The sequence below is a fragment of the Streptopelia decaocto genome (genome assembly GCF_964273445.1).
Source record: "Streptopelia decaocto genome assembly, chromosome: 4".
In the NCBI taxonomy this organism is placed as follows: Eukaryota; Metazoa; Chordata; class Aves; order Columbiformes; family Columbidae; genus Streptopelia; species Streptopelia decaocto.
Window position 1 is genome coordinate 75,902,986 of NC_138658.1, and position 12,282 is coordinate 75,915,267.

At 44.7% G+C, this 12,282-nt stretch overlaps 1 protein-coding gene across 1 annotated transcript in view; it reads right to left on the reverse strand.

Moving 5' to 3' along the window:
- Positions 1 to 11,934, reverse strand: part of DNAAF9 (dynein axonemal assembly factor 9) — an 81,590-nt gene extending 69,656 nt beyond the window's left edge. Inside the window, exons 1-2 of the mRNA XM_082050374.1 lie at positions 11,832 to 11,934; positions 865 to 944 (exon numbers count right to left, since the gene is read on the reverse strand). Of these exons, the coding sequence (XP_081906500.1) occupies positions 865 to 944; positions 11,832 to 11,917 (166 nt within the window). The 5' untranslated portion in view covers positions 11,918 to 11,934. The remainder of the gene's footprint in view (positions 1 to 864; positions 945 to 11,831) is intronic.
- Between the last annotated feature and the right edge of the window lie 348 nt (positions 11,935 to 12,282).

Sequence of the window (12,282 nt, forward strand, 5' to 3'; positions counted from 1 at the left end):
TGTATCATGATCCCTTAACCTCGGTGCTCCTCTGCTCTTCTCCAGCCCCTTAATCTCAGCACCTTCTAATCCTTCCCTGCCAGCTGCAACGCATGTGGCCTTCAGCCTTGAGCTTTTCTGCCAAGAAAGCAAACACAGCCCACACAGCTGAATATTTACTCCAAATAGATACAGATTAAATTATTCCCATCTTTCCTTCAATTTGGACATTAACAAAGATTCTCCCTTCTCTCCTCATAATGAATTTTCACAAGGCTTGCAAGAATGCTGATGGTATTATTACTATTGTAGCAAGTTGGCCTGAAATTAGTAAATAGGCTTAAGAATTTACTTAGGGAGGAAAGAGTGTAACTGTCAGACAGCTGTCCATTCACTGTGAAACAGGGCTGGGGCTTGGGCCAGGAAGATCATAGAATCACAGAATGGTTTGGGTTGGAAGGGAGCTCTAAAAGTCACCCAGTGCACCCCCTGCCACGAGCAGGGACATCTTCAGCAGCTCAGGTTGCTCAGAGCCCCGTCCAGCCTGGCCTGGGATGTCTCCAGGGATGGTTCATCCACCACCTCTCTGCCCAACCTGGGCCAGGCTCTCACCACCCTCATCATAAGTCAAATTCTTCCTCCTGTCTATCCTGAATCTCCCTCCTTTAATTTAAAACCATCACCCCTTGTCCTATCACAACAGGCCCTGCTGAAAAGTCTGTCCCCATCTTTCTTAGAAACCCCCTTTAAGTATTGAAAGGCTGCAATGAAGTCCTCCCAGAGCCTCCTCTTCTCCAGGATGATTGACCATCCTCTAAAACTCATATTATCAGTGCAGTGAGAACAAGGCAGGGGGAGGAGAAGAAAAAAAGAAGTAAAACTAACCTAAAATGCAAAGGATTCCATCAGGTTGAGATTTGCTGCTCTGCGTCAGGATACTCTGAATGTTTCGAAGGCGGCTGCAGCTGCAAAAGAAAGAGAATTCATGCTTAAGGTCAGTGGTTTTAAAGTGCTCCAATTTGGTAGGCTCTAGAGTTGACCTAGCTTTTTTCTTTATTATATAAACTAAGTGGATGCAATTCAACTCGGGTATCTGTTGTTTGAAATACATCTGGATCTCATATCAAACAATCCCCAGATAATTTTTTTTTGGTCAACTAAAAGATGAAGTACACAGCCATGAGAGAAGACCAGAACCCCTAACTACCCCTTCTAACCAAGTGCCCTGTTAATCTCTAACCTCTAGCAAACATTTCTGCTTAAGTTTCCTCCCACCAAGCCAGTAACACTCTTCTTCTACCACAGGAATAGCGAGCGAAGCAACATGGGCAGCTGATGGTAAAAAGTTGCCAAGGGAAGGGACTGCGGTGGGTCCTGCACCCCAAGAGGAGTTTGCAAAAGATGATTTTCAACACCCCCAGCACCACTGGACACTTGCACCCTGTGTAACTACACAACACAGACACATCCCAGCTTCTTATTTAAGCTTCAGGTGCTACAGTTCTTCCTTGCATCTGGCACAACTCTCTAGAATTGTATTTAGTCCAGAATGGGAAAATAAAGAGCCAATACTCTCATGAAACAAAAGAACAGCTCAACTCCAGAAGGGTGTCACTTTTTAAACAGGGATTTTTTTCCTCTGCAAGACAAATTAACAAACTGAACTTATATTTGTGTGTTTCCAGTCAAAAAGCAAACTACAGCTCAAACCAACTCTGAACGAGTAATACTTCATGCAAATTATAAAAGCAGTAACGTTTTTCCCCTCTATACCCAAAGTATCTAGATCATTTTCATGAGATGCATGTTACCTTTCTCATGACTTCTGTACTAAAACAATTAATTTTTTCTAAAATGAACGGTTAGGGAAAATTGTAAGGCTAAAGTATAATTTTTGATGAGCCACATTAAAAAGAAATGAAATAGTACCAAGTCTTGCCAAGATTTTAATAAACTTTATAGAAGAATTCATTTTGTTTAATTTAGTTGTCCAACATACATCTTAAAGCCAGGCAAAAAATTCAGCTACAAGAGCCACACAGAGAGTAACAGAATTTGTGCTTCTAGACAACATTGTGTGAGCTTGTTTTAACACAGATAGATGGCAAGAAATGTCACCATGTTACTGAATGGGTGTTCTTGTTTATATAACCATGAGCTGTTCAGCTCTAGGAAACAAATGCCTCTTCCAGCAGCACTGCAACACAGCTACATTTATGATCTCAAATAAACAAGAATTCCTGTTTTCGTAGCTTCTTAAGCCAAGTGAAAACCAGATAGATCTACAATACTACAATTATCATGCTCTACTTTCTCTGAAAGACAGAATGAACACGAAAGGTTTACATTATAGCTAATATAAGTACAATTCGAGCATCCGCAACAGAAGACAGAAAACATTTGAAGATGCTTTCACAGGAAGCACAAAATCAGTGCAAAACACTCCCGTTTTATTTTTCCCAATATTAGGTTCCCTAATTGAGTCTGAATCCCTCAACTATTTTTTTTCCAGAAATTTTCCAATCCATTTTATATGTTGCACTGTATCACAGACCACCATGTGAATAAATAGATGTTTTGATCCATCCTGAAATACCAAAACAGAAATTAAAGCCACCGATGACAGCAAAGACACCTAAACCAGGTACAACCAGATGTTGTTGCCCATGCAGGTGATGCTATGAAGTCCATGAAGGAAACACTGAACTTCATGCTGCACATTTTTCCGACTTCTAATTATTTGTTCTCTAAAACGCAACCTAAAACTGAATTACACGGGTATCTGATCTTAAGATTCTGTATCTTATTGTGGAAGATTTTCATGCCGTCATTAAACAGGACCCCATACCAGCTGGGCAAGATATTATCTCCTATGGTAAGATAAACAATACTCATATTTTTATACTTCCCAAGTCACAAGATCAAGAGGAGAAAAAAGATTCTAGATGCTTCACTGTGGGCACAAACAAATTTGCCTTATTTCATGTGTCAGTATGCAAACAAATCCATCGTTATTTAAGGAGCAGCTGCAGGCATGAAGAATTGCTAGAGCCCCTGTAAAACACTAGGGAATGGAAGCGCTTCATGTATAGACAAAGCCCGAATGATAACAAAACAGCTTCTTAATCTATTAATTTCAGAGAAATTCACGTTTCCCGAGACCATCTGAAGGACGGACAGAAAGCAAGACAAGGACTTGTGCATTGACACAACAGCAGCTTCCAGACTGACTTCTATTAAAACACTGACCATATCAGAGGAGGCATCTTCCCACTGCTGCTCAGAGTGGGAAAAGAAACTGTCATTAAAAATAAATCTACTAGGAATGCTTCCAATCCAAAGGCACAAGAGGTAGAGCTTTTTAATCAACTCCTCTCATAAGCAAGATGCAAAAATCCTTCTTCTACTTCTCTTCAGCTTTTACTCTCAAGGCAAATGTAAGCAATTCTCCAGTGAAAGACAGGTTTGTTTGCATTGTAAAATATTCTTTAAACCTCTTACGCATTACAAACACAGCATGAAAACATACCTTGATTTGGTTATGATTTTTTTCTCCTTCACCGATCGGTTTTGAAGGAATGGTTAGAACTAAATTTGACAAAGAACAAGTGCGAAACTCATGAGGAAAGATACTCCCATTCATTAACACATTCTTATAACACCAGGTAAGTCATTCCCAAAATCTTGAAATTTCACACTAACAGCTCTGATGAAAGGGAAACATTATCAAATATATTTATAATTAAAAAAAAAATTGTGGTATGAGCCTGTCAAACGAGAGCAAAGTAAAATACACAAGGTTTTTGTCTTCTTGAGCTCCAGGAAAGTTATTTTCTGATCTGTAACAGTAAATTGAGGTGGTGAGAAAAGTTCTCAAATGAAGCTGCTAAGAAATTTCTGCCAAGCAAAGCTGATTGTCAGTGTAACATTATCTCCAAGAGACAGTCCTGGCATAAAAGGAAAAAGCACAGGGCAAATTAAATGTTCATTATTTCATAATGAGATGTTTGACCATGAAGATGTTTATTTACATCTCAATATTAAACAGCCTCGAGCAGAATATTTTCCTCACCTCACGTAAAGAAGCGGTTTCTATGAAAGAAATCTTTGAAAAAACTTCTTCATAGAAATATTTTCCATGTCATTCCAAGTGTGTATAAATCACGACATTCAAAGGCTGACATTAAAAAGAGAAGACTTCTGTGTCGGAAGAAAGACGTTATTCAGAAGTTGTGAAGAGAATAATTAGAATTCTTACTACATGCTTTTAAACAATGCAAGTAAACTGTGTATAAAGTCAGGATTTTTTAAAAAATGGCATTTCCTTGCATTTTGCATTAAAGAGTCATCTGACAAAAACAAAGACACCACCCTGGGAACGAAATTCCATGACTTTTCCCGCCTCCAATGCCAGTGCTCTAGCACGGGGACTGAGTTCTGCTCCTTTTCATTTGACCATAGGAACACAATTTCAAACCGAAGCAACAAAGAACGCCGGTATAACCCTCTGGGCTTCAATACGCTCTCCTGGAAGATGTGGCTCTGGATGCACCCACATATGTGACTACAGCTGAATTTTAATAACTCAAGCCTGAAAAAAAATCAGCATGAGGTGTGTTGAAAAAACACAAAGCCTTTTTCTAAGGAAACGCCACATTTCTGAACTTCAGCGAGACTTGAAGATATGAGATATTTAAACGAGGTCTATTCCAACCATATCCAACAAAGCAACCACAACCAGGCTGCTTGAGAAGCAGATAAGGAGTTAAAGTGTGAATTTTTTTAACTGTTGAGCAGAAGATGCGATTTCTACATCAGCTTCAGCCACTATAGGAGCCCACGGTGCCGCAAGGGACAATCTCACACTTCTCTCTGCCTTTGTACCTACATTAACAGCCTGGAAGCCACGTGTCAAGGCACATCAGCTTATGGATCCAAACGAACGCTGGCCCAGGAATTAAAGAAGAAAATAATAATGCTTTCAAACATCAGCAAGCTGATGTGACTGCTGACAAAGGCAGGTCAGAAGGCAAAGCCGCATTTTGGGCTGGCATCTGGCAATAAAGCGCGCTCGGGCCAATTAAGAAACTATACATTGAGGTACTTGATATTCTGCTAATCTTGGACTAGATCCAAAAAAAGAAAGACGGGGGGAAGATAATTGACAATCATTAACTTCTAAGAATTAGTGCTCGTCTGTTCACATCTTCATACTAATTATGCAAAGCACCTCGCTTTACAACAGCCTGGCCTGTCACACTTTGGTAACAGACACGGCGCTGCAAGCCATGTGTGTTGGCAAATAAAGAGAATATTAACAACTCTGCCTTTCTCAATTGCAAAGAATAAAGATTTTTAAATAGCGCCACGCGGTATTTTAATTTTCATTTTACACGTTTCCGCAGCACGCTACTTTTTTCTGCATCTCTTGTTGCTCGCTGAATTTATTCTGCGCACAGGCTTGTTGTAATCCAGTAGTACTAACGCAGAGACAATATTAGCATTGATCGCTGATTGATTCCCGATGGATTCCCGCAGGCTGGGTCACCATATGTCTGGGATGGCCGTAGCTGTGGTTTAACGTGCAATTCAGCTGACAAAGGAGGCGATCTCACCGCGTTGAGTCGGTTTTGCTTCATATTGGCAGATGTTACGCTCCTCCCCCACAAAGGCTGGGCAGCCTTAAAAACCCACATGGGGTAAAGCTTTGGTAGCAGGGAAATAAGGGAAAAAAATCTGAGACACCCGTGGCAAAGCTTGTGCAAATCCTCGTATGAATAAGCTTCGTCTTCAGGCAATGGCTTGAGGAGATTCATGCTGTCTACTTAAGACATTGGTATTTAACATTAAGCACTTCATTTTTTAACAATAAATAAAGAGACTGGAAAGACAAACCAGTTTATACTTCTTTCTAAATCTCATTTCTTCTTAACTTGCTGCTACCACCATCTGTTTCCACTCTAACCCCCAAAAAATCAAGCTTATTTTTCATGGGCCTTTTGTTGACCTGACAATTTCTAGCAGAAACATTATTATGGTCTGCTTATATTAGAGCATGGGGTTTCCCTGGATTTCTCACAGTCTGACATTATCACCGTCTTAACATATTTGTGAAAACAGAAACCAGAAGTCAGACTAAGTTAAAGAGTCTCAAGATTTCATTAATTTCAAAAGCTGGTTATTTGAAATTTAGTATCTAGCTTAAGAGTAATATGCTTTCTCCATTTTATGTTTTCTTACCTCATTCAAATAACTCTGTTTTGCTGCTTGGCACTCACAAAAGACAACAGCCCTCACCCATCTTAGAATACATTACAATTTTCCAGCTATTTTTGAATTCATTCTAGAATGAACAGAGGGAACTTGACCGAGAAAAGGAGATTAACGCCTTTAAAATCACTTAGCATGTTTAGGAACAGCGAGTAGCAAATACTAAAAGTGGACATAAATGAAGAAATTTCAACTCTGCGTGCATTTTACAAGAGCAAAGTCCTCGCTTTGTGACTTGAAATGGCCAGTAATTTTCAATTCTGCAATTCAGAGAGCTCAGCACACACAGGAACAGGCACAAATCTCTCCTTACCAAACATTTGGAACTACCCAATGCCGTTTGCAAACCACGAGCTTGTTCAGGATCTTCAGCATATCCGAACAGCAGCACTATTTATTAAAAATTCACATTGCTGTTCACGTTGGTATTTTCTACAACCGTAGCCCTTCAGCATAGTCGTTTACTCTAAGTAACCCACAGACTGAACCTCAACATTAGCGAACGGGCTGGGAACGAAGTCCTTCCATGGATGCAATTAAATTATAGGTTGCCCATCACCTACACACACACGTGCCCGTTAGACCCACAGCCTCAATGCACTCTCTGTTTAACAGGCTGATTTACCAACACTTCACTTTATTAAATGGCAGCATGTTATAGAAGACGCCAACGATTCCCCCTCAAAAAACATTATCGCCTGAGAAAATGTTAATATTTGAAAAACTAGGAAAGAGTAGCAGCTTGAGTGTAATTATTCTGCCATCAGTCAGTTCCTGATTAGAAAGACAAGACAAGTGGCTGGCACTTGAGCAGAAAACAGAAGTTAAGCTACAGTGCCTAAATCTACTTTCAGAATCCATTACTGGACCACAGTCCCCACAGCCAACAAGGCAGACGATTTACCAATAAACATAATAGCTCTGCTCCTCTCCTTGGCAACTTTTCCTTCTCAAGCACTTATTCTACCTTTTACACAGAATCCCAGAATGTCAGGGGTTGCAAGGGACCTGGAAAGCTCATCCAGTGCAATCCCCCCATGGAGCAGGAACACCCAGATGAGGTTACACAGGAAGGTGTCCAGGCGGGTTGGAATGTCTGCACAGAAGGAGACTCCACAACCTCCCTGGGCAGCCTATTTCAGGCTGGGAAGAAGTTTCTTCTCATGTTTGAGTGGAACATCTTGCGTTCCACTTTGAACCCATTGCTGCTTGTCCCATCATTGGTTGTCACCCAGAAGAGCCTGGCTCCATCCTCCTGACACTCCCCCTTTCCATATTGATCCCCAGGAATGAGTCCCCCCTCAGTGTCCTCTTGTCCAGCTCCAGAGCCCCAGCTCCCTCAGCCTTTCCTCACACGGGAGATGCTCCACTCCCTGCAGCATCTTGGTGGCTGCGCTGGACTCTCTCCAGCAGTTCCCTGTCCTGCTGGAACTGAGGGGTCACAACTGGACACAAGATTCCAGGTGTGGTCTCCCCAGGGCAGAGCAGAGGGGCAGGAGAACCTCTCTGACCTACTGACCACCCCCTTCTAACCCACCCCAGGTCCCATTGGCTTCCTGGCCACAAGGGCCCAGTGCCAGCTCATGGTCACCCTGCTGTCCCCAGGACCCCCAGGTCCCTTTCCCCTACACTGCTCTCTAACAGCTCATTCCCCACCTTATACTGGGTTGTTCCTGCCCAGATTCAAGACTCTACACTTGCCCTTGTTCTATTTCATTAAATTTCTCCCCACCCAACTCTCCAGCCTGTCCAGGTCTCTGATGGCAGCACAGCTTCCAGTGTCACCACTCCTCCCAGCTTGGTGCCATCAGCAAACTGGCTGACAGTCACTCTAGTCCCTCATCCAAGTTGTTGATGAATATATTGAATAGTACTTGTTTTTATTCCTACCAACACTGTAGTCCCCCATCCCTCTTAAGTTTGGCCACACCGTAACACCCAATAGACCCTAAGCCATTTTACTTCCCTAACATGGTAGAAAAACATCCCCATTCATGGAATGGGCTTTGTTTCTTTTTTTTCCCCTCCTGTACTGCAGCAAGTTCAATTAGCTAATTAGCTCCCTCTTTGCAGAGCTAAAATACAGTGCATTCCTTAAAAAAAAAGAAAATAAAATCAGTGAAACTGTGCTATTATAAAAACCTGAACCTCAGCATAATTACACAAGGAACACATGGCAGCAAACTGTTAATCTTTCAACACAGATATGTCCCCTGTTAAAACTGGTTGGGAAACCACAACAACTCTTTCGTCCCTGCACCACCATGTTCTCAAACTCCCCACTGACTGCTCCTCTGAAGCCAGAGGAAAAAAGCCACATACTTAACCACTACGTGATTAAAAACAGAATGGTTTAGAGGATGAGGATATTAGGCATATAGGCAGAGACAACATAAAAATGAACCCAAGTACTCATTTTGCACTTCCCCACATAGACACACAGTGAGAATATCTGTATTATGTTATCAACATGGGTAATTAATAATGAGGATTTGCCTACTCTATTTTACATAAAGGTAATGCAAAATTGGGTGAGTCCAGGGCCCTACTGAATGGAACAAATTTGCATTGATTTTAGATGGTGATATTTAACAAAAGCATTTTGTGTTCTTAAGGAAAACACTCGTTCGCCACTAAACACAGAGACATGAAACATGACATCACCTTCTAAAAAGGCATATCCTTTTCTGGGCTATACTCATCTCTTACTTAGAGGATTTTTTTCTTTTCATTTACAGAACTATTCTTTACATTGGTTGCTACAACGCGGAGGGTCGCTGTGGTAAACTCCAGCTCCCAACACACCACAGGACAGAGCAAAACTCTGAAGCATGTGGAAGAACTCCAAGAATTATCTCAGGCCGTTTCTCTCTTCTTTATATAGTCTTAAGAATTTTTCCATTCCTGTTTGGGACTTGGGGGTGGGGGAGGAGGGTAATGGATTGTTTTGTTTTAAGTTATTTTTATTAACTGCCCAGTATCTGCTGACTGCTTGGGAAATTTATTGCAAACACTGGCCTCCCTGCCTCCATCTGGCCTGAAAAAAAATGAAACTGCACAAGAACGAACGTTGAGGAGGAATAAAATTAACGGATGACATGGCTCCTGCAAACACGCCAAATTACAGATGCTGTCTGGATCTCCCAGTGGAGCTCGAGAGCTTGCAGATGTTCACAGAGTCTGAATGTTCTCATGACAACTCTAAACCGGGATCTCAGATTACAAAAATCACTCATACAGAGGCTTGAGTGGAAACCATTTTCTCTTTCAGCTCTTTCTTTTTACCATCTTGGTACTTCGTTCCTATTCACAAATATTTAGATACTTTCCAGCTATAAATAAATACTAAGCTCTTCCTAAACAAGTAAGATTATTTACTCAGTAAAACAAATATTTGTAAAGGTCACTTTTCCTTTTCCCTTATGATTAATTTCATTTCTAACTGCAGGCAGAGAAGGAACACAAGCATCACCGAACAGCCATGTTCCTGTATTTCAAGCAAACACAACGACCTCCATTTCTCTCTCACAGCACAGAATTTCTCATTTCACACACATGCTGCCTGAAAAGCAAAATTCCTTTTATTCCCTCCTTGCACAAAATATCAATTTATTTCTTTTAATATGAAAGCTATGGCAAACATTACCATACCCAGGCAGCTCAGCCAACTGTTTGCAATTTACATGCAATTCTGCAATTTACATGCAATGTCCCGGTTACTCTATTGTCCAACCGCACTGGTGAATACTTCCATGTATTGTGCTATGACTATTGAAAGCATCAGGCACTTCAGTTCCTGCTTGTTCTTTGTGATATTCGGACACTCCAGCTAATACGCCGTAGCCTAATACACACACACACACACACGGGTGCACCTTAAGTCTTTCAAAGGAACTAGAGCTTTAGCAACCTGACGATACCTGAGCTGACACCCGAGCTCCCACAGAGCCCACGCTATCATCTCACATGTCCCCACGCCCCATTTCTTGTCAAGTTCCATCCTCCATATTTTCAAAGCTCAAAGAATGTTATTGCCTTTATGTCCTCGAGCAGGATGAGCCACCCAGCAGGTCCCCACACAAATACACAATCTCCTTTCTCTCCACAATCTCTCAGCCCCTCCCAAATCGCTGCTGTCCCCATCCTAATTCAGGTTTCCCACTTTTCTCAAGCCCTTTTTCCCCGACTTCCGAGGTAACCCCACATCCATTCCTTTCCAAACCAGACCCAGGTTCAGTTCCCTGCAGTAACACTGCCCCAAACCCACCCCCTCCAGACCAGCCTCTCTCCAATGTCCCCAGATCTCTTTTTGTCCCCCAGTCCATCACAGCCTCCCACCCACCCTCCTCCAGCAGGACCCAGGACTCACCCACCCCTCCACCCAGAAGATCAAGCCAGACCCTGCCTGTTGTCCCATCAAGGCCATCAATGCTTCTCACCTGCAAAATCAACCACCCCAACGATGCTCCATCCTTTCCACCCACAGCCCCTAACGCTCCAGCCCCCCAAAACCACCCCAGTGGCTCCAAATCCCCCTGAAATACCCTGCAAAACCCCTTGCACACCATAAAACCTCCCCTTAACGTCCTCAACCTTTTCCAGCCTGCCCCAGCACCTTCAAAGCCATTAGAATCATTTTGGTTGGTAAAGCCCCTCAAGATCATTAAGTCCAACCACAACCCAGCCCCAGCACTGACCCATGTCCCTGAGAACCTCATCTTTGCATATTTTAAACCCCTCCAGGGATGGTGACTCCAGCACTGCCCTGGGCAGCCTGTTCCAATGCCCCACAGCCCTTTGGGGAAGAAATTGTTCCCCACATCCAACCTCAACCTCCCCTGGCGGAACTTGAGGCTGTTTCCTCTCATTCTGTTGCTGAAACATCATCACTCTGTCCATGTGCTCATCCTCCACTGTTCATTAATTTGTTATTTTTTATGTCTTAACCTCCCCCCTTACACACACACCCCCCTCCCCAATGCCCTTAATGTCTTATTTTCTTCCCAGTCACCACCTCCAGTGTCCACAGCTCCTCCCCATCAACCCTTTGGGAAAGGGTTGCATAGGGGGTGCAATGCTGAAGGAGTAATGGGGGGGATGTCCAGGGCGTTTGGGGAGGCCAGGGGACATTAGCCCCGTGGGGTTTCGGGGTGTGGGGGGGCTGGGGTACATCGGCCCCGTGGGGCTCCGGAGTGGGGGTTTCAAGGGCACATCACCCCGTGGGGCTCCGAGGTGGGGGGGTCCTTGTCACAGCCCCCGCCGTGGGGCTCCGGGGGGTCCCTGTCACAGCCCCCCCGCCGTGGGGCTCCGGGGGGGTCCCTGTCACAGCCCCCCCCGTGGGGCTCCGAGGTGGGGGGCGTCCTTGTCACAGCTCCACGGGGGGCTCCGAGGTGGGGGGGGTCCTTGTCACAGCCCCCCGTGGGGCTCCACGGGGTCCCCCCACAACCTCTGCATCACCCTCAGTGCCTCAGCTCCCTTAACGCCCCAGCCCCTCAGTGCCCGCCGGCCCCTCCCTGTCAGCTCCTCAGCGCCCACCCCGCAGCCCCTTCCACACCCGCCGCCTCCTCCCCGCTCCCCGTTACCTGACGAAGGCCTGTGCGGCCCGGGGGCGGCGCGGCTCGGGGCGCTGTGGCGGCAGGAGGAGCGGGGAGCGGCCGCACAGCGCCATGGCGACGGCGAAGCGAGCGCGGCAGGAGGGAGCCGGCAGCTCTGCGGCCGCTGCGCCCCGCCCCGCGCAGAACGCACCACTGCTCCGGGGGGGGGGCGCGCACCACCCACCCTCGCTCTCCGCCTTCCCAGCCGGGCAGAACTCAACCTGGCTTTCTCATCACCTCACACGGAGCGGGGATGGAAAGGTTTCTACCGTCACTAACAGCTGTGTGCAAACACTGCGGCGGGTGCAGATGGTTTCCCCCTCCAGAATGAGTGGGCTCGTCCAACTCCTGCCCCCGCGCACACACCCCCGGCGTAGACCTCATTCCACACCACCCCTCCCACCCCGCTCATGGGCGCGTCCAATCCACACTACAGCCC